Raw genomic sequence first — 24176 nt, 5'->3', positions numbered from 1 at the left:
TTTCATGGTTCAGTGGCTATAGTTAATTTTTTGTGTTTTGGTCTGTTTTTCTCATACTATATGCAATAGGTCTACTATATTTGTTGTATGGAATGATTGTAAGGTGTACATGTCTAGCGGGCAGATGTCATGTGACCTTAACCTCATTTTCATTGTTCAGTGGTCAAAGTTGAGTTTTTGAGTTTTGGTCTTTTTATCTAATACTATATGCCATAGGTCAGCTATATTTGGTGTATGGAAATATTTTATGATCTTTTTGTCAGTGGCGCAGGTTTTATTTGACCGTGACCTTATTTTCACGGTTCATTGCACAGTGTTAAGTTTTTGTGTTTTGGTCTATTTTTCTTAAACTATAAGTAATGGGTCAACTATATATGTTGTATAGACGCATGGTTCATCTGACCTTGACCTCATTTTCAAGATTCATTGGTCTTTGTTTAGTTATCTTGCATAATGTTAAGTTTATGTGACAGTTGTAATAAAGCTTAGACTATCAACATAATATCAATGATTAGTATAGAAGGCGAGAACACGCTCTTGTCTCTCTTCTTGTTAGTATTAATCAGTTGTCACCTGTCCATTTATCAGAACATGATAGAAACATATAAATATATATTTAATCACCAATTATTAATAAATAATTGAACGCAGATTAAGTGATTTATTATTTGTTTTGTCTATTTAACAGAAGGAGCACACATCTGCCTGTACATAATTATATAACAGTATATTTAAAATGTTGAAAGATTTACTTTCTGATTGTACTGGGGTTGAACTAGAAAAGATTTGCTTTCTGATTGTACTGGGGTTTAACTAGAAAGATTTACTTTCTGATTGTACTGGGGTTGAACTAGAAAGATTTACTTTCTGATTGTACTGGGGTTGAACTAGAAAAGATTTACTTTCTGATTGTACTGGGGTTTAAATAGAAAGATTTACTTTCTGATTGTACTGGGGTTGAACTAGAAAAGATTTACTTTCTGATTGTACTGGGGTTTAAATAGAAAGATTTACTTTTTGATTGTACTGGGGTTTAACTAGAAAGATTTACTTTCTGATTGTACTGGGGTTAAACTAGAAAGATTTACTTTCTGATTGTACTGGGGTTTAACTAGAAAGATTTACTTTCTGATTGTACTGGGGTTTAAATAGAAAGATTTACTTTTTGATTGTACTGGGGTTTAACTAGAAAGATTTACCTTCTGATTGTACTGGAGTTTAACTAGAAAAATTTACTTTCTGATTGTACTGGGGTTTAACTAGAAAGATTTACCTTCTGATTGTACTGGAGTTTAACTAGAAAGATTTACTTTCTGATTGTACTAGGGTTTAACTAAAAGATTTACTTTCTGATTGTACTGGGGTTTAACTAGAAAGATTTACTTTCTGATTGTACTGGGGTAGAACTAGAAAAGACTTACTTTCTGATTGTACTGGGGTTTAACTAGAAAGATTTACTTTCTGATTGTACTGGGGTTTAACTAGAAAGATTTACTTTCTGATTGTACTGGAGTTTAACTAGAAAGATTTACTTTCTGATTGTACTGGGGTTTAACTAGAAAGATTTGCTTTCTGATTGTACTGGTGTTTAACTAGAAAGATTTACTTTCTGATTGTACTGGGGTTTACCTAGAAAGATTTACTTTCTGATTGTACTGGGGTTTAACTAGAAAGATTTACTTTCTGATTGTACTGGGTTTAACTAGAAATTTATTCATTTTCTGAACCTGCATTGATTTATTTGTGTTTTTCTAAACATCTTTATAAACAATTAGTGAATTTGTGAAATAAGTAATCTTCTCCTTTTTGCAAAGTTTATATTTTAAGGAATTGCCCTTTGCAATTACATGCATCCAGCAGCAACAATTATCTCTTTTAACAATTTTTTTTTTTTTAGTGTTTAGGACAGGACGAAGTGCATACACTATAAACATTGATAAAAGATTAAAGGCCAAAATTTGCATTTCTTAAATTGTTGGGCTGAATTTCAAATGAAGTTTACCTTAAAGGGGCACTAGCTATGAGATATATAAAAAATCAAAAGTATGATTTTTTTTGTTCAACCATTAATGAAAGTGAAATAGTGAAATAATAATTTGCTTTTATCAGCTAAAATGGTTCAATTTTGTTAAATTAAACTAATAAACATTGAAAATGAATTATTCACTTGCAAGTGAATAACTTGACCTTATTAAACCTGTATTCATGTGAACTCCAATGTAATCCCTTAGAAAGAGATAGAATAATGCATGCATTGTCCATGTACGGTTATTAAAGGAAAAGAATGTCTATATTGAAAGTGAAACTAAGGTAAATTAAATTTGATTAACTGATTCGATCCACAAAAAGTCTTTCTAATAAATGTAAAAATGACGATAAACATTAATTTTGAATCTATAATACAAAATTTAACAGACTTATAAAAATCCAATTGCACCTGTTGCTTAATCTATTTATATATATGTTTATGTTTACATCGCTTATATGGTCATAAAAGGTCAACTCAATAGATAATTAGATGGTGTCTTGGTAAAAATTCACACAAAACGAAGCTACATCTTTTTGAGACCATGTCCTGTAAATTGTTTTTTTTTTTATACTTTTAATAGTTTGGAAAAATGTTTTACATTGTTATGAATAAAATATAAGAATTTGAGTCAAATCAGTGAACATGAATTTGGCAGCTAGTGCCCCTTTAACACAAAGGTTATCCCATGGAGAATGTCTTTTGTAAGCACTGCCACGTATACAGACATATAAAAAATTCTGCAAAAATATTATACATCTATACATATATATTCCTGTGTAAAATAGTTTTATTTTTAATTTGTCTTGTTAACAGTATCATGTAAGGAAACTTCAATTCAATATGTTTTTGTTTGAAATGTATTTTTAAACTTTGTAGTTAGTTATGTTGATTTACATTCAATAATATTGTATACATGATGAAAAAGACAGACGACACCATAGGTTTGACTTCCTTGTTAGTGATGGGGAATCGCTGGTGTTCATTGACAGTATTGTTTGTGTTTGGGTATTAACAATATTATATTATTCTGTTAACACTTGAAACTTGTCAGATAATCTCCTTTCAGTAACCCATAGTTCATTCAAAAGTGACATTTAAATGATCCATTGTTATTCCTTATGCTGGGATAGGTTTAAATATTGGTGAATATAAATGAAGAACTGGCATTTGATACATGCTGTGTGTATGTTTGTAGTCCAGTAGTACAGTATGTATTATCATGGAGTGTTATAAAATTATAATTTCAAAACTACCAAAAAAACTTAAAATAGACATTGAACACAGATAGACTTAAAAAAATATATTTAAAGTAAATTTAACCCAACGTAGTATGGTAAAAAACTTATTCTTATCAGGGGCGGATCCAGGATTTTGGAAAGTGGGGGCGAAGAAATAAATTTTTGGGGACCTTTTTTTTTTGCTAAAAAATATAAAATAAGTGTAAAATGCATTTTAGTTAAAGTGTAGGGGCTGGACATTTTTGGTGCCGTATTCTCTACATTGATTGTCTATTATAAAATGATTGAATGGATCCAAAGCTATGAACTATTTAATATATTTGAAGTGGAATTTATCAGTAAAAAATGGAAATGGGAAATTCCCGTTTGTTGTATGGTTAGTTAGCATAACTTTACAGATTTCTTGTTTTGAACAAGATATACGACTATTCAATGAAATTTACAATACGACCGACCAAAGGGAAAACAAACAAGAATTTTTTATCCAATGAAATGTTTGGTTGAAATGTTTCACCCAACAATGGAAGCGAGGGGTACAAATCAACCAAAAGGCTACGAATGAATCGGAAACGAAAATGAAGTTGTGAATAACGTTCGACACATGGTGTCATATAGGCCACACCCAGCAGGCCGGTTGACGTTGGGCTTTGAAAAAAAAAATTCAGTATATTAGTTCGGCTTAACAGACCTTCCGGTCAGATATGGGATTCACATGCAATCCTTTACCCCCCCCCCCCCCCCCAAAAAAAAAAAAAAATACGCCCAGTTTTTTTAGAGTGTAATAGAGTATAATTTTCTGTTGGGTGGAATTGTGATAAAGAAGTCAATATGTCCTTGCTCAATACTTTGAAGGCGTCATCCTTAGCCTGAACATGTGTTACTGTAATCTGAATTTCAAAATGACTGAGTGACGTTTTTTTTTCGACGTACTTGTCAACTCCACCGTAGCGAATCACATAACTTTGACATAATCAATAATATATTACAGTGAATACGAGTGAAAAATATCTTTATAAGTGGAGAACTGTCGCATTAAAATTAAATACACAGCAAAATTCACGAAGTCTAGGCTGATTATTAATGATTTTATAAAAAAAAAAAAAAAAAAAAAAAAAAGTGCCAGCAAAGGGGGGGGCGTACGCCCTCTACGCCCCCCTCTGAATCCGCCACTGCTTATATAATAATTAATCTTTTTTATAATAATTAGAAACACTTTTGCTTTCATTAGACAGTATAACAGTCTGTATGGCATTGATTTGTTTGGTCAATGTTGTTGCCTCTAACATTTTACAATTACATTAAAGGCTTATTTAAGAAACAAAAGTTGGTTGATATTTTTACTTATTGTTTGGTTTTTTTTACTTCCAGAACGCCAGAACAATGCCCAAGTGTTGTTTCACTATTGTCAGAAAGTTATAATCCCCATGTGAGGTTTGGTGCAGCCATGGCATTAGGGATAGCCTGTGCAGGGACTGGGTTAAAGGTAAGTTTAGTTATAATCCACATGTGAGGTTTGGTGCAGCCATGGCATTAGGAATACCCTGTACAGGGACTGGATTAAAGGTAAGTTTAGTTATAATCCACATGTGAGGTTTGGTGCAGCCATGGCATTAGGGATAGCTTGTACAGGGACTGGATTCAAGGTGAGTTTAGTTATAATCCACATGTGAGGTTTGGTGCAGCCATGGCATTAGGGATAGCCTTTGCAGGGACTGGATTAAAGGTAAGTTTTGTTATAATCCACATGTAAGGTTTGGTGCAGTCATGGATTTATGGATAGCCTGTACAGGGACTGGATTAAAGGTAAGTTTAGTTATAATCCACATGTGAGGTTTGGTGCAGCAATGGCATTAGGGATAGCCTGTGCAGGGACTGGATTAAAGGTAAGTTTAGTTATAATCTACATGTGAGGTTTGGTACAGCAATGGCATTAGGGATAGCCTGTGCATGGACTGGATTAAAGGTAAGTTTAGTTATAATCCACATGTGAGGTTTGGTGCAGCAATGGCATTAGGGATAGCCTATGCAGGGACTGGATTAAAGGTAAGTTTAGTTATAATCCACATGTGAGGTTTGGTGCAGCAATGGCATTAGGGATAGCCTATGCAGGGACTGGATTAAAGGTAAATTTAGTTATAATCCACATGTGAAGTTTTGTGCAGCCATGGCATTAGGAATAGCTTGTACAGGGACTGGATTAAAGGTAAGTTTAGTTATAATCCACTTGTGAGGTTTGGTGCAGCCATGGCATTAGGGATAGCTTGTGCAGGGACTGGACTGGATTAAAGGTAATGAACCAAAAACAGAACCACAATATAGACCAAAAGTCATCTAGACAAAAGAGTGGCGAAAGATACCAAACAGACTTTCAAACTCATAAGTTGAAAAATAGACTGACAATATCATGGCTGAAAAGAAAAAGACAAACAGACAAACAAAAGTACACAAAATACAACATAGAAAAACTGAGTAGCACAACCTCACTGAAATCTGGAATGATTTAAGGTGCTCCTTAAGAGTAAACAGATCCTGCACCCTCATGTTGCACCCTTTTTGCTGCTCTTGTAAGTTCCAACCTGGTTAGAAGTCTAATTGGGTTGGTCAAATTCTTGGAAAGGGATGGGATCGTAGTTAAGAGGAGTACTTAATTATAAATTATAAAGGTTTAGTACATATGAAACCAGGTTTACCTCGTCACAATAGAGTGTTCTGTGCTGACATAGATTCTGACTTATGTAATCTTTGGTTAATCAAGAAAGCAAGACATTGATTGAATACTTGCTGGAAAAAAATGGGAATCTCAGATTGTTGTGATCAGCTACTATTTGAGGGAAGTTTATTTTACTATGGTAAAGTAATAATTAATCTTGGTCAGTTGTCTATATCTGATAATATAGTTCCAATTCTACTTAGTTTCTACATTTAAGCTCATATTAAGGGAGATAAAAAATACTCTTTGTAATAATATTTCACACTAACTTCTTTAAATTAATTAAAAAACAATTAAATCTTTGCATTCAAAATGGGAATAAAAAAGGGCAAATGTTTTTGATTTGTTTTTTTTTTTTTTTTTTCAATATTAAAAGTTTTTCTTAAATAATCAAAGAAATAAAAGTTTGTTAGAATTAAAACAATACAACGAGTATAAGAGTAATAGTTTAGCCTCACAGAAAGTCTTAAACACATGTTGGTTTGGGAGAATAAAATGCAATGATCCAAGGAATAGCTCTATTCAGCTGTGGTCAGTCCTTAAATTACTTATCATTATCAATTAATATTGGAAGCCATTGAGAACATGCAGATGTCTGCAACTTGCAGTCAGACTTCAGGGTCTAGATGAGTAGTTGTGAAATACATTAGCTAATATCCCTATATATACAAGTTTCTGCTTCTTACTGTTATGTTGTAATTAAAATTTGCTACTCCCTTTGGATAATCTTATCTTCCCCCTTCTAGGTTTTAAAATTATCTTAGAATTATTTGTGATTCAATGGATGTTCACGATATGATCATAACTTGTGTTGAGCCTCAGTTTTATTGTGCAGATATATAAAGAAGATAAGAAATACTGCAATTTTATTTTAGTTGGAGTAATAACCTTACAGTCCATGTTAAATTTGCCAAAACAAGTGGAAATTAAATGTGTACCAACTTGGCATTGATGGGCTATGTGTTGGGTAAATAATGTGGTCATTTCTACTGCCTATCATGTTATCAGATGTTTTGGCCATTTGTAGGAATATTTATATGGCAGGTTTCTGTTCTAACTTTTGTTATGGCATACATTGAGGCTAATTGGCATTCATGACAGTTCCCATAATTTATTTACATTTTATACTCTTAAACAAAATCATGTAAAAGGTTTAAACCAATTAGTAAGGAAGTTAGTAATAATATTTTCAATTCATCATAAAGTGATTAAATTTATGTAATATTGAAAATGATTTGGGTAGAATTTAATTAGATCTGAATCAAGTTACTTTGGAAAAAAAGTTTTTGTTGAATTGTCTGAATAACTTTTGATAGAATTTAAATTAAAGTACTAAGATTCAAGAATATTGGTCATTTTCAAAAAATGTCACTTTTGAAATGATGTATGCTGTATAAGCTCTAGAAATAATTTCATGTGTGAGACCTTATCTTATTCCATAGACCATATAGATATGGTAGATTTCCTACCCATATCCCACATAAAGTATTGATATACTGTAACAAGACACAATATTTATGTAAAACAATGGACACAATTACAAAGACCAATTAAGCTGAGATTTAAATATCACAAACTGTTTCCTGTGAAATGGTCATCTGATTGGGTTAATGCACAACACCAATTTACATGATAATTTGTCTAACATTGTCCTGCGATATTTGTCAATTGTTTGTTCGTTGATTTGATGGGTATCAACCTTGATCAATAACTTTCAATTTGATTTGCCATTTGAGAGGGATCTATTCATTTCCAGGGTCTTGATTTATTTAATAGTTGGTACCAGAATACATAGACATAATACCAGTGTACTTTTGTAGGCCATAACTGATTTCTGTGTTTTATTGTGAGTGAACAATGATTCAGAACAGTAAATCAAACAGGTTGATTTTATAAAAAAGAAGATGTGGTATGATTGCTAATGAGACAAATCTCCACAAGAGACCAAAAAGACACAGAAATTAACAACTATAGGTCACCATACGGCCTTCAACAATGAGCAAAGCCCATACCGCATAGTCAGCTATAAAAGCCCCCGAAATGACAATGTAAAACAATTCAAACGAGAAAAACTAACTGCCTAATTCATGTACAATAAAATGAACGAAAAACAAAAATGTAACACATAAACAAACAACAACCACTGAATTACAGGCTCCTGACTTGGGACAGGCACATACATATAGAATGTGGCGGGGTTAAACATGTTATCGGGATCCCAACCATCCCCTAACATGGGACAGTGGTATAACAGTACAACATAAGAATGAACTATAAAAATCAGTTGAAAATCTTAAAAGTTGACCTCATTTTATTGCATTATTTAAAGATACCATGTTTCAGTATTGGTAGATTTTGTACAAGTTACTCAATAAGGATAAAAGATAGTTATACTTATTCCACAAAATTACCTTCTGCAGTATTTAGAAGTTTTATTTTTTTTAACAGTCTTTCAGTTACACAAACTACAATATAATATTTGATTATTACAGGAAGCCATTGGACTACTTGAACCAATGACCAATGATCCAGTCAACTATGTGAGACAAGGAGCCCTGATTGCTTCAGCTATGGTCACTGTTCAACAGAATGAAAACACCTGCCCAAAGGTTAGTTGTAATAACAGTTTTTCCATCTTAAAAGTTGGTTTATACTATTTGTCTATTATATCAATAAGAAGACAAATAATCTGTTGTTGTTTGACAGTAAGTTAAATGTTGGTACCTTTGGTAAATGTTTGGATATCAGAATCACCATTGTGATAAAAACTTGAATTCTTGATTTAAACTATTTTTTTTAACTTAACAGGTTTTCTTAAACAATTGAACCAGGAATGTCAGGGAACCTGAACTAATGTAGAAAATTTGAAAATACTAAAAAAAAAAAAAGAAAAAAGGTAGTGCAGTGGATTGAGTGGAACCATTTGTAGAGAATGTTTAAAGAAAGTTGAGGGTTTGACAGCTGTCCTTCAACAGATTTACCAATTATACTAGACCTTTCATTTTTTCTGCTTTCCTCCATAATGACGACTTTTGACGCCACCCCCTTTACTCCATAGTGATGCCTTTTGACGCCTGTGTAGTACCATAGTTGAAACGCTTTGACTCCAGAATGTCTGCATAAGACTTTAAAAAAAATTGTATTCCATATGAAAACGAGATTCATGAGAATATCTGACTTGAATTTCATTGTTGTTGAAATATTCTCTTCACAATGCATTAACACTTCAAACCTGATGATTTTTTTTTACTGAAAAAAATCCTATGCAAATCAGGTATGTTTAAAAAAATTCCATGGAGGAAAGGATTAATTCTGTTTTTTTAATATACCACCAATTTATAAAAATCACTGTAAAAGCTTGTTATTTCGAAACAGAGCACTATGCATGAAAGTTATTTTCTATCTCAATAAAAATTATTGCTTTGTTGCAGAGACAATACCTGCATTGTTTTCTAACAGTTGTATTATATTTTGTATTAGTCCAATTTAACATTATGAATACTGTGAAAACATCAAATTTATTTATTTGATTAATGATGCAGGACGGAATTTTGATAACACAATAGTTAAAGTGATAAAAAAAACTTTGAACTTGGAAAAACAGTGCAACCATCAAACAAGATTTAGACGGAATGAACTCTAAAAGTACATGTGACCTTCCCTGGGGTATTATTTATAATTATTATTCCACAACTATTTATCAGACCAACAGATAAATAAATGTAAATGACTATCATCTTCAAGCTGTCTTTCTTTGATAAAGTTTCTTAATGACATTTCTTGGTAATGGCCCAAAGTTTTTGTGTTAATGACATAATCTCGTTTGATGATCATATAGCCGTAATTAATTATAACTATATAATTGGGTTTATTAGTTAATATGATATATGCAAATTATTGTCTTTCTTCGTTCTGTGATTTATGACATCTAACAGCATATAAACATGATAATATTTCAATTACTACATGAAAAATAATGATTCATTATATTTACAAAACTTCAATTTGGCTGTTATTATGATAACAATTCATCATAAAAAATAAACTGTCCTCATTTGCTGGTATAATAATAGTTTTAATTTTATTGAAATATAAAAAAAAAACACAGAAAAGATGAAAGGGATAATCGAAGATCGAAACACAATAACTACTTGAGATAATGAAATTAAGCAGGACAATTTTCTTATTTTTAAGGGGCAGTTTTGACAAATTTTAAAAGTAGACTTTCATTATTGCAATATCTACAAGTTTTGTCTTAATTATTATAAGAAAGAGTAATGATGTATATAAATAGTTTTTTATCTAACAGAATGAAAATGACAGATTTGATCTTTCTATTGTGTAGACAATTGCTCTTCGTATTATTGTTAATGTCTAATCATTTTTCTTCTATGTTACATTTGAATGATTCCAGCGATCTGATCTCTTACTTTCTAAATCATTAACTATTATTTCAAATATTAAAAAATGTTGGCTAGAAAAGGATGTCTACATGACATTGATAGGCCATAGTTATTGAAAAAACATCAGTGAAGTGAAAATTTATTCTTACAGTGATAGAAAATGGAAACTAAAACTATAAAGATGAATAAGACATTCACAGGTCTAAACTTTTCTCTGAACAAAATGTTTATGTCAGATTATTGTCTATTTCATCTATGGTTAGTCTCTGTGTACAGTTTAACCCTTATTGTCCCTTTCATTTGGTTTGGCTGTATAGTTTCTAATGGGATTCAATCTCCTTTTCTGTTCTTATTCTATAAAGTTATATGCAAGTGGGGACATCATCTGTGTCCCATGGTGTGACACATTTTCCATTTATTTTTTCTAAAACTTGCTCCAAGCCCAATCCATTTGGGAATTATTTTGTTCATTTAGATCATTTTTTTTAATAAGCAACTTATAAAATGAATGAAGATATTGAGCTGGTCTTTGTGACCACATAGTATTATATTTTTACATTCCATTAAGACATTTGACCTGTTTATTTTTTAATTTCTAATCTTCATTAGTGAGCCTATGACCTTTTCAATTCCCATGATCCTCAATTATACCAAAAACAATTCTCGGTGAATCTGTGTCTCCTAGTGATATTGTGAATATTTAATGAATATAACAGGTACTCCTTGATGAATATTCCTCCATAATTGACTAATTTATGACTGAGATGTTATTTTATACACCATACAGATTAACCTTTGGAGAGTAAATGAAATAATGTTACTGATATATTACTCATTTAATCTAAACCACCACTAGATTATGGGTATGTTTCTGGTACAGAAAAGTTCTCTGTTACTTGGAAAGAATAGTTTATTCATGATTACATAAGGACTTTATAGGCTATACTGTACATGTATATCATCTTCTCCGATGGCCCATTTCTTTACATCAAATGTTAACCCATGATGCATCTTTTCTCTAATTTTAGGTTGCCCATTTCCGTACAATGTATGCAAAGGTGATCAGTGACAAACATGAAGATGTAATGGCTAAGTTTGGAGCTATTGTTGCCCAAGGCATTATAGATGCAGGTATGTTAGGCATATTGTCCAAAATAAATCCTTGAGATTGGTTATGTAGATATAAGAAGTTGTGGTATGAGTGTCAATGAAACAACTCTCTATCCAAGTCATAATTTGTAAAAAGTGAACCATTAAAGGTCAAAGTACGGTCTTCAACATGCAAGTTTTAAAATACTGTTGCCTAAAGATATGATACAGTTATACAGTAATGAAGGCAAATACTGGAGCTATCTAATTGGCCTAAGAGAATCAGTGATATATTTGTTAGGTATCATGTTATGGTGTTTTGTTTTGTTTTAAAGAATTATAGATAAAAGGACATACTGTTCTCATTTCCTACCTTGAGTATGCACTTTTGGCCAAATATCTACCTAAATGACACATTAAGCTTACAATGTGTATATATATACCTGTCACTAAATGTCTGAGACTTGTAGGTGATATTATCAGAAACATTTAATGTTTGGCTACTTCCAATAATATTAGAGAATGACATCAGATTAATTATGTTTATACACTATGGTGTAACAGATCATTTAGAATGATGTGTGTCAGCAAGATTTTTTATATAATGTTTGGTTCAAAGAGAAGATGTTAGGTACAGTTAACACAGATGTTGTATGGAGACAACTATCTAACAAATGACAAAGATTGTACATGTTCAATTAGAAGCTAAATAATGATTATAATAACACTTTTGACCGTCTTTCAATTAAAGGACTGCGTTCTTTAAACAGCAGTTTTAGCAAAGTCTAGTAAAATGGCATGTATTCATTTTGCCTTTTATGAAATTCTTGCCCAAAAACACAATAAAAGAGGGGCAAAGTTACCAAAATGATATTCAAACTCATGGATTGAAAATAAACTGACAACGCCATGGCTAAAAATAAAAAGACAAACAGACAAATAATAGTACACAAGACACAACATAGAAAACCTAAGACTAAATACGTAGTTAAGTTTGAAATGCCTGCATGACTATTCTGTTTTGTAGGTGGTCGTAACATGACAATCTCTCTTCAGTCTAAGATGGACCACACCAATCTAGATTAATCTTTAATCTTTATTCTGTTTTGTAGGTCACGTCGTAACATGACAATCTCTCTTCAGTCTAAGATGGACCACACCAACCTAGATTAATCTTTAATCTTTATTCTGTTTTGTAGGTGGTCGTAACATGACAATCTCTCTTCAGTCTAAGATGGACCACACCAATCTAGATTAATCTTTAATCTTTATTCTGTTTTGTAGGTGGTCGTAACATGACAATCTCTCTTCAGTCTAAGATGGGCCACACCAATCTAGAGGCTGTGGTTGGTATGTTGGTATTCACACAGTTCTGGTTCTGGTATCCACTTAGCCACTTCCTGTGTTTGTCATTCAAGCCAACATGTCTGATTGGTCTAAATGAAGACCTCAAGGTAAGTAATTTCAAATTGCACCCTTATTCCACAGAAAATCCTACATTTAAATTTTCCTCTTATTACTGTATACCTTAACCTCTAAAAGTTGGGGCTGTATTGCAATCATTTTGTCCATTGGTCAGGTTGTTTCTTTGTCAAACAAACAGTTTTTATACTACTGCAAAATTTTAAAAATTTTGGTTGTATATTGGTATCACGTTGTCGTCATCGTTGTCAGCTTCGTCCGATATATGTATGGGTGATTACAAAGATAAAACAGAAGTAGATTTAGAAATCACATATTTTCAAAGACTTTTTTTTATTACAATTTTCAGTTTTAATTGTCAATACTGTGGATTGGTTTATTTTCGTGGTATCAGTTTGGTGGATTGAGGAAAACCAGTATTTAAGTGGTTATTTGGTTTCATGGTTTTCCCAATCTTGTATTATGTACTTAATCTCAGCAGAACATTGAAAGTGACAATCCCTCTAAGATTTACAGATGTTGTTATTGGAAAATGACTAACTTTAAATAAGATATATGTTGTATTATACAGATGCCGATTTTAGAGTTTAAATCTAATGCTAAACCATCGCATTATGCTTATCCCCCACCATTGGAAGACAAGAAAGAAAAGGCAAAAGAGAAAGTAGAAACGGCTGTTCTTAGTATTACAGCCAAACAGAAGAAGAAAGAAGCAGAAAAGAAAGAAAAAGAAGAAAAAATGGATGTGGTACGTTCATACTGACATATCTTGCCTAGTATCACATCCCATATACATGTGAATTGTTGATAAAATAGTTACGTAAATAATCAGTAGTATTGATAAAAACAATACAATTTTGTTAATGCAACTTAGGGTCTACCTGAGATATATTACAAGGTCTCTGGAATTGTTTAGTGTAATCTCTTAAATTGATAAACATTTGAAGAAAGGCAACTCTACCATAACAGTAACACAACACAAAATGCATTTATATATGTAAAAAATAAAACACAGAATTCAATCAATTTATCCATACACTTGTTTTTACAAACGAAATAAAGCAAAAGCAAGTATGATCCCTAATGCTGAATAAGGAAAATTTTCAGAATTAGTGTAAAAGTTCTACTCCTGTGAATGCAAAGGGTTATTTGTTACCTGACTTTCAATGTTTGCAGAACTAATCACATTTCCTTTTGAAAAATCTCTAACCATCTATCAAGGTTATATGTACTAAAAACTGCATATTATAAAAAGACATTTGGCAGTTTTTAAAACTGGCATCTATATACAATTTTTATATTTTTTTTAAGTAAAGATTTTGAATGTATATTTCCAGTATATAACTAATCTTGTTTGAGTAAGCCAAAGAAATTTTTGAATGTAAAAATTGTTATAGTCCTTTATTTTTAGCATTTATTTTACGATTGAAAATCACAAAAAAATTGCTGTTGCAATTAAGTTGCTTTGCAGTATATTCCATAAAACAAATACAATTTTTTTAAAGCAGGATATGTTTTTAAGAAAAACTATTTTATCTTTCATTTATTAGGATGATGAAAAGAAAGATGATGAAAAAGAGAAAGAGAAAGCAGATGACAAAAAGGAGAAAAAGGAAGAAGAAAGAAAGGAGGAAAAAATGGAAGAAACACCAACAGAAAAGAAGGAAAAGGAACCAGAACCAACATTTCAAATCCTAACAAATCCTGCTAGAGTTATGAAACAACAGGTTTGTACAGATCATTATCCTAATCATCATTGTAAGTCTTGGTTAGTACCAGAAAATCATCAACATATCATTTTCGGGTCCAAAACAAAGTATATGTTTTAAATCACTCAAATGATTACCAATTATTAATGTACACAGTTATTTTTTATTATATTATATAAATTGAATATTCGTGAATACCAACTAAAATGGCAACCTGGAGTGTCAATTGTGGATTTAACAGCTAAACTAAGCCAATGAACAATTTTTTACATGAAGATTATATTAGAATTACTTACAGAATGTCAAGAAAAAAATATATTTTGTTCTGTTCTTATCCTGTTCCTTACAATTTATCTTAACATTCTCTTCACACAGAATTTAACATGTTTATTTTTTATGTTTTATGAATTGTATAAATGTGCTAATAACTTTTCTTATTATTTTAGTTGAAGGTTGTTAACATGCCAGAAGGAAGTCGCTACAAACCAATCAAGGAAGTAAGTTTATCGTATTATTACTATGATTGTAGGGTGGAACTAGGTTTTATGTCGGTGTTTTCCCTTTTTTTTTTAATTTTAGGAAATTAACAATGAAGTTGTAGTCACATCAACTTTCAATTAGTACAAATGTTCATTACAATGTTATTTTTTAGAAATAAGTGCCAAATTAGGGTTTTTAGTCTGGATTTTGAAGTTCACAGAACATTGAAATGTTATAATGATAGTACAAACAGAATATGTTGTCATGTTCTTTTTCATTTACAGAAAATAGCAGATTTCTGTAAATACTTTTTTGAGTAATCTCTTTTTCTATTTCCAATAAAGAACACATATGTTTTAAAAGATAGCAAACAAAAGAACTTGACTGTAGAAAATTATAAACTCGCCTAAATTTGTATTTCAAGTGTTTAATCTGTAAACAGTCTGAAGTATGATATAAGAATATTTGTATTTTTAGGTTAGCAGTGGTGGAATCATATTGTTGAAGAATTGTAACCCAGATGAGAAGGAAGAGATAATAGAACCTGTGGCTACTGGGGGACCTAAAGCTGAAGAGGAGGAAGAACCTGAACCACCAGAGCCATTCGAATGGACTGAAGATTAGGTAATAAATTACTAGTCACATGATTCTACTGTCTTAGATTTTTGCACCCTATATATATTTTTCTGATTCGTAACAAAAATGAATGGAAACTTTCTATTTGCACTTATATTTGGGCCAAATGAGGGCTTTATTAAGGATTGTGGTAAATTTTTGGGTATTGTTCAGTTTTGACTGAGTAAAAGCGGGACGAAAGTTACCTGAGGGACAGTCAAACTCATAAATCGACAATAAACTGACAACGCCATGGCTAAAAATGAAAAGGACAAACAGAAAAACAATAGTACACATAACACAACATAGAAAACTAAAGAATAAACAACACAAACCCCACCAAAAACTAGGGGTGATCTCAGGTGCTCCAGAAGGGTAAGCAGATTCTGCTCCACATGTGGCACCCCTCGCGTTGCTTATGAGATAACAAATCCGGTAAATAGTAAAGATATGCATGACAGGGTTAAATACATAACTAAGACACTAAACTAACCCTGTCTTGGTACCCACTGATGCTATATTTGAGGATCATATGATTTAGATTTTGTTCCTTACACTTCTTATGTCTCTTATAAAGACTCATAAAAGCAAATGAAATCCAAGCAAATTTTGGTATTGGAAGTAAAACCCTACATTTCAATAAAATCATCTGCTCAGTTCAGCTACATTCTCAACACATGCAGGATTTCTAATACATGAAGGATAAAACAACATTAATGGAAGTACAAATGTTGAAAAAAAAACTCACAACAAAACATATTGTAACATCAAATGTTGTTAAAAAATGTTATTTTTATTATTATGGCATTTATTTGAAATATATCTCAGTCTGCAGGTACTTATTTATTATTTTCCTTTTTTTTATCACTGAAAAAATGAATTTAAAATAGATGGTGAAGAACTCAAATCAGGATATGTTCATTCTCTTACAAGTATGTAAACTCATTTAAATCACCATTTGATCTAAGTTCATGATCTGCAAAGATATATAGAATAGATCTTAAATGGCACTTTCCTTATTTTTTTTATTAAAAATATGTTGTTAGATATGCAAATAATAAAATATTTTTTTAAATTTCAGATTATATGTGGAAGCCAAGTTTAGAAGAAGAAATGTCATAAGATTCTAGACTGTTAGTGCTTGTTTTGACATTATATATTGTGTTGTCAGCATAATTTATTGTGAAAAAAGACTTGATTTCAATGATATATTTGTTATAGTTTATGTCATCATTAAAGTAAAATCTCATTAATATCTCAGTTTGTAAAGCCATCAATGATTTGAATTAAACACCAATCCATCCATCCAATAAAGACAATTTGTGTTCTTATTATTTAAAAGGTAAGTGCAATAGGTGCTGTGTATTTGCGCCAATGATACAGATAAATACAGGTAAATTGTATAAAAATAGTACAGAAGCTTAAAATAGTCTTATTCAATAGGGGACTTTTAATAATAAAACTAACTTTTAAACACAGATTTTGATTGCATGATAAAACAAATTCCTCCAAAATCAGTCATCATGATGAAAGAACTATATACTGATATGTTTTCAATAAGAATCATTTCGTTATATTGTTAAAACACAGTTCGGTTATAAATTAACAATTTGATACAACCTGAAAGAAAGAACAATACACATGTAGGAATCACTTATAGGGCAATTCTGAAATGATTTAATTATATTTTAATAAGACAATGTAAAAATAAATTAAAAAGAGATGTTGAGACCTCATCTCAAGGACACTAAAATCAAAAAGAGATTTATAGAGCAACAAACAGTTAAAAACATAAAAAAGTTGATTTGCATACTGTATGCCATGCTCAAAATTGTTCAAAGTAAGTTGGTCTTAAAGCAGAAGGTAGCTTTAGAAAAATGATATATGAATATATTGCACATTTAAATATAAGCTATACAAAATATATAAATCCAAATCTTATTCTGGAATATGTATGTTCTAAAATGCTACAGCAACTTTGAAACCTTGAGAACATGCACACAAACACAATGTGTTTGTACTGAATGGTGCAGATACCAGCTCAAAATTTTATTTTCAAATTAAAAATATTTCCCCTGCCACAAAAGTCCAAGCTAAATTATAAAGAACATATGAAACACAAAAGAAACTGCTTGGCAGAATCCTGCAGAATAAACTGGCTGCCAAACTGAATAACAACAATTGTTACATAATCTATTTAAAAGCCCACTGAATAAAAAAAACACATTGCACAATCTTTCAGACTCACTCCACATACCAGACATAAATACATTTGTTGTAACCTCAGTTTTAATTTGTTTCCTTTATTGTGCGACAGAAAAAAAAACAATAGCTATGTTAGTACTTTGTATCAAGAATTATTTTTTTTAGTACTCAAAAGACTTGGGATTATTTATATCCTGAATAGCAACTTCGCTGCAAGATGCTAAAACCATGATTTTCTTGGTTTATTGGTCAATGTTAAGTTTTTATAGTTACACTAGTTTCTTATGATAATTATATACAATAAGTCTACTATTTCTGTCTATGTAAAGCTATCTATGTGGGTTTATATAGGACTTGGATTTTGATAATTTGTGAAACTTATGTGATCTCTGTAGTAAAACTTTATAGTTTTAAACACTGTCAACATTAACTTCAATCATAATCAGTCAAGCAGTCTCCACATGTTGTTTCGGCTTTTTTGTCGAGATGCAACTTCTGGTTCAGAAAGCTCATCATGGGGATAGTGATCTAACTGCAGCGTTTACTAACTACTTCTAAGCGTTATATTTCAGAAGGCCAAAGGCATGGATGCTTTATTTTATGAAGTTTCCATCTGTCATTTGTCCCTTGTCCATGACCTCATTTTCATGGTTTAGTGACTACTTATGTATTGTTAATATCTCTCTGTGTGTACCTTGTAAGGCCTGTATGCCTGTCAGACAGTTTCATCTGTCCTGGACCTCAATTCATGGATCAGCGAACAAGGTTAATTTTTGTGGTCAAGTCTTTATCTTAGATACTATACGCTATAAGTCTATATCTGGAACTTTTGTCAGGTGAACATTGATATAAGATGTGGTATGAGTGTCAATGAAATTAGTTATCAAAGGTACCAGGATTATAATTTAGTACGCCAGACGCGCGTTTCGTCTACAATTTTTAAAAGTAAACCATTATAGGTCAAAGTACGGTCTTCAACAAGGAGACTTGGCTCACCAAACAGCTAGCTATACGATGTAATTGTCCAGCTGGCAGATTTCATCTTATCTTTGCTTCATTTTCATTATTCAATGTTTAAAGTTAAGGTTTTTTTGGTTTTTTTTGGTCTTCTTTCTTATACTATATGCAATAAATCAACTATATTTGGTGTAAGTAAAAAAAATAAAATCACAAAGATAGTGAAAAATTCCAAAACGGAAAGTCCCTAATCAAATGGCAAAATCAAATGATTAAACACCGAACGAATGGACAACAACTATCACATTACTGACTTTGTACAGGTATTTTCAAATGTAGAAAATGGAGGGGGTTGAACCTAGTTTTATAGCGCTATGGAAATATTTTACGATACACATGTCAGTCTGGCAGGTTTAATTTCACCTTGAATTCATTTTCACAGTTCATTTATCAGTGAACTGTTTATAGTGTTTTGTTCTGTTTTTCTTACAATGTCCACAAAAGGTCAACTGTATTTAGTTTATGTGTCTGTTTGGTAAATATTAGTTGACCATGACCTCATTTTCATGGTTCATTGTCAATGTTAAGTTTCATGGTTAAGTTTGTTTGTAAGATGCTATGAGAAATATGTCTACTATATTTAGTGCATTAATAGAATGTAAGGTGTACATGTCTGTCTGGCATGGTTCATCCGACCTTGACCTCATTTTCATGCTTCATTTGTCAATGTTGAGTGTTCTTGGTTAAGATAGTTTTTATGCAGTTAAGCTGCATTATGCGAGCACCCTAGATTTGTGTTCTACCCAATAAATGCTGAAATACTTGCCATTGTTATTATGTAGCTCGCTACTATGTTATATATAACTAATTGAACACTTTTTTAATACTTTTTATTCTGGATAACAAAAAATATGACCAGAAAAACCTTAAATGATCGTCGATTTATCCAAAAGTTTTAAAGTTACACATAGGAAGTAGTGCTTATTCAGAATCTTTGTGTAGTTCATTATGACTTGTGCTTTTAGCTAAGATGTCAAAGAACAACTGTATGAAATATTTAATCGCCGAAAATCTCTTAAGACAAGTAGTTTAGATTTCCCAAATGACAAAAGTCGTAGGAATATTGTTTGTCATCAATACGTAGTACAAGTACGTCAGTAGTCTATTATATAATAAGTTCAACTGTTCATGCTGTTGGCGGCAATTTCAAATTAGAAAAAGAAATTTTCGTAGCTTTTCAATTTGGAGGCAGGTGTGCAAATTAGCGGTGGTCCGAGGTCCGCGACCTTCCACTTTTGCAAGCGGAATTTCGACTAGGATAGTGGGTTTTTTAGCTACGTCCGACGTAGCCACCTTCCACTTGAAAGAGAATAAGAAATTACTTTGCAAACCTTTTCACCATGTTCACCAAAGTCTCCAATTAAACGAGCTAAAAACTTATTTTTATCATTATTATTCATGACAGCGATGTTCATTTTGTTCAACCGCTAGCTTTATACAGAAAATCGCCGACAAATATTGTATAAATTCGAGTAAAGTCGTATCTGATAGACAATCAAAGAGCTGATAGCTCTGAAGTGGAAGAAGGTGAATAAAAGGTAACTTGAATTACCATAAAAGCAGCCCCACTTACCCAGGCTGCTTTGTTCCATTATCGTTAAAATGTATTTTTTTTCTTCAAACAAGAAAAGGTCATAAGTACATGGATTTCCCATCCGTACAATCATTTTCTATGTTCAGTTGACTATGAAAATTAGGTAAAATCTTTAATTTGACAGTAATTAAGAAGATCATATCAAGAGGAACACATGTGTACTAAGTTTCAAGTTGATTGGATTTCAACTTCATCAAAAACTACCTCGACCATAAACTTTATAACCAGAAGCAGGACGGACGGACAGACTAGAAAACATATTGCCCATAAATGGAGCATAAAAATAGTAAGATTTGTTACATACCTGCCAACTTTTGAAAGTTCCCATATGGGTTTTTACTGCACAACAATTTTAAAGGTTACAATTTTTAGCGACGTATTTTGCAAGATCTGGATTGTCTAGAAAAAGTGTCATATTTGTATGATGAACTTACATGCCTTTTCCTTAAGTCTGTTTGCATGATTCTAGTTATATATTATAGCGAACCCTATGATAGTTTTCCATAGATTCACCTGCAAGTTAACCTGTTGATTTAAACTTTTGGCAGTTCTATTGTCCCATCTAACAAATACAACAGGTATTGTTCTCTGTGTAGTTTATTCACTGGGACCTTTAAATTTCTTCTAGGAGAAATATATCACTCATTGATTAATTTACCTGAACAAAAAATTGAACTGTCGATGATGAAAAATACTTATACCAATACTAAGAAAGGACTCACAAAACTGCATGTGGTGTTGTATTTATTCAATACCAAAAACTCGTTTTTAATGTGTTCAATATTAATAATGATTTAAAAATTAAAAGTTGATTTCTGATCAAATATTCAATAAATATTTTTGTGTGTTTGATAAATAAAAATTTGAATATTATTATTTTTAAATTAAGGTCTTCATAAACATAGTCTATAAATTAACAACAACAAAAACATGCAAATTCTTTGGAAAATACTAAAAAATGTGTCTAAAATATACTTTTTATTATTAAATCAGATTTTATATTGAACAGATTGAAAATATATTGATAGTATATTGAATAAATACAATATTGCATACAGTTTATGTGAGTTTATAGAAGTATTTCAATAAAAAAAACAGATAATTTTTTGGTCAGGTAAATTAATCAATGAGTGATATATTTCTCCTAGAAGAAATTTAAAGGTCTTGGTGAATGAACTATACAGAGAACAATACCTGTTGTATTTGTTAGATGGGACAATAGAACTGCCAAAAGTTTAAATCGACAGGTAACTTGCAGGTGAATCTATGGAAAACTATCATAGGGTTCGCTATAAATCGGTTGAAAAAATATACATGAAGCTAGCAGACCAGGGTTTATTTTCCAGATTAAGAATATTAGATGCTTGTTGAAATTCCAATTTTGAATTATGCACAAAGATGGACCTTTAACAGGTTGGGAACAACACTCCAAATGAGGGTAACCTAACTGGAAGATCATCACAACCCACTGTAAAAAATGAACACAAAATAGAATTTTTCAATAAAATGCTGAAAATAGGCTTTAAAGTATTAAAATGTATTGCAAAAAACAAATATTTCATTAAATAAATTTAAGTAGAATATTCCTATGATATTCCTTTTCATATTGGATACAAATTTTATTGAGTCTACTGCAGACACTTTGTAGTCAAAGTGTTTCAACTGAGGTACTACACAGGCGTCATTATGGAGTAAAGGGGTGGCGTCAAAAAGCGTCATTATGGAGGAAAGGGTTAAGTACTGAATGGTCAAAACATCATGTTTTTTTATCGACATAAATTTTGTCATAAATGTAACCAAATGATGTAGAAATTGTGTTTTTTCTTCAAATTTCCATGAAATTGTAATGTTTATAGTTCCATTATTGCCTCTCTATTTGAATAAAATAAAATAATAAGAAGAATCTGTTTCTTGTTTTGTTTTGTTTTTGACAAATGATTGTTCACTGCTAGCAAATGAATCATTATATTTATATATCTTATCTGTATATATTTTTGTTCATGTCTTCATCTCCTTATCATTTGTAAATGTGTAGTCGCACTATCTGGGCATGAATAAATAGTAGACTGTATAGGGTTCTGGATAGTTTTATTATTCAATGAAGCATCAAAAGAAACCCTGTAACATAATATTACATTTAATAACAATGTATATAAATCAATTCTTTTAAAACATGTATTATATCAATCTGATAAATTTACGTAATATGTACATGTGTACTCAAAATAATTAACCAATTTACTGTAAAATACGTCACAGTTCATGAAATTACCAAAATGTGCAATTAACCTTATCTAATCAAAATATAACTTTCTGTGACATCCGAAACAGAATTTAACTTGTCAGAAAAGCAAAATAGAAACATAGTTTCTCATTTAACAAAGCATTATAATATACGCATTAGCCGTTAAAACTATAAACAAACAGTCTAAGCAAAATAAGCATTAATTAAGCAAATAGCAACAAGCAGTTAATTAATAAATATAAGCTAGCTAAACAAATCAAAATAACTAAGCTAATAAAATAATAAGCCACTACAAATGAACACTCATTCTTACCTCGTATGAGGTACAAAGGTTATGCCTCTACGTATATCTACATCATATGCAGAACTCTGTCAAATACCTGTATAACAAATACTAAATTATAGTTACTATACACAGACTTATAAAGTACTTAAAATCTATCTATCGGAGACAAAAATATTATAAAGACTCTGAAAAGTATTTATCAAGTTAACATTTTACTCATTTACTCTCGGACTCATTCTGCTCAAATATTCGGCATTCAATACGTTTATATTTACTCTATTTATTTCCAGGCTTAAATTATGTAGCTCAAATGTAAATCAATCATGTGCCTGTTATAAAAGTTACGTTAACCTTTTAAATAGTTTACAACATTCATTCACCAATCACACGATACACATTCTTACTACGAATTCATGCTAAAATGGAAAGTTACTCATGCGTGAAATACTGATTAATCCGGTAATAAAATTACAATGAAAGTAAGATAAAGACAGAATATCCAAAGAGATAAGTAAGCAAACTGACCTGAAACAATCGTGGAATTCCTCCAATACAAATAGTACAAAATATGAAACAGCAAATAAAGTATATGAAACGTCTGTTCGGTTTGAACATCAATCCACAATTAAATATAGACTGAATAGAAATAAACCGCCAAAAGATATATAACCAATGAAATAGAAGAAAGTGTGCGGTCAAATCAAGCGTAAAACACTGACCATCAGAATAGTAGAAGTGAGTAACAATCAAGGCCGAACTAGTCAATCGTCAAAGTCCGTGAATATAAAATACGAATAGCACCACTCATAATTAATTACAATCCGTAATTAATCTATTTGAAAACGAAAACACAAATATGAATTAGGAATTAAATCATCTTTATTAAAAGCAAATTCAAATTGGAAATAAAATATACATTACAAAATTATAACGGTATTTATTCAATCGTGAATAAATACACGCTAGCACATACTCCTCCCTGATCTGAAATGACGTCCCGTCATTTGCTCTGTGGAGTTTTCACAATAGCTAAAATCGTCTTTGCTGCTTCTGTTTGTAGATCTCCAAATAAGTTGGTTCCTGCTAATGACGTAATACACTGGATCCTCTGGTACCAATCCTTTTCTGTTACCA

At 31.2% G+C, this 24176-nt stretch overlaps 1 protein-coding gene and 1 long non-coding RNA gene across 3 annotated transcripts in view; one reads left to right on the top strand and one right to left on the bottom strand.

Annotated features, from left to right (window-relative positions):
• Positions 1-16948, top strand: part of LOC143066998 (26S proteasome non-ATPase regulatory subunit 1-like) — a 189071-nt gene extending 172123 nt beyond the window's left edge. For both annotated transcript variants that reach the window (XM_076239920.1, XM_076239919.1), the window contains exons 22-30: positions 4636-4750; positions 8470-8586; positions 11409-11511; positions 12754-12923; positions 13463-13639; positions 14442-14618; positions 15047-15097; positions 15558-15704; positions 16777-16948. In XM_076239920.1, coding sequence (XP_076096035.1) covers positions 4636-4750; positions 8470-8586; positions 11409-11511; positions 12754-12923; positions 13463-13639; positions 14442-14618; positions 15047-15097; positions 15558-15704 — 1057 coding nt within the window. In that variant the 3' untranslated portion in view covers positions 16777-16948. The remainder of the gene's footprint in view (positions 1-4635; positions 4751-8469; positions 8587-11408; positions 11512-12753; positions 12924-13462; positions 13640-14441; positions 14619-15046; positions 15098-15557; positions 15705-16776) is intronic.
• A 5583-nt stretch (positions 16949-22531) lies between these two features.
• Positions 22532-23946, bottom strand: LOC143066985 (uncharacterized). Its single transcript, XR_012975825.1, has 3 exons — positions 23568-23946; positions 23070-23136; positions 22532-22629 (listed from the first exon to the last, which is right to left on the bottom strand). It is a non-coding gene; the product is annotated as an uncharacterized LOC143066985 (long non-coding RNA).
• Positions 23947-24176: the final 230 nt, after the last annotated feature.

This window comes from Mytilus galloprovincialis, chromosome 3, assembly GCF_965363235.1.
Source record: "Mytilus galloprovincialis chromosome 3, xbMytGall1.hap1.1, whole genome shotgun sequence".
NCBI classification, from domain to species: Eukaryota; Metazoa; Mollusca; class Bivalvia; order Mytilida; family Mytilidae; genus Mytilus; species Mytilus galloprovincialis.
Note: the sequence above shows the minus strand (reverse complement) of the source record. Positions and strands in the feature narration are given on the sequence as shown.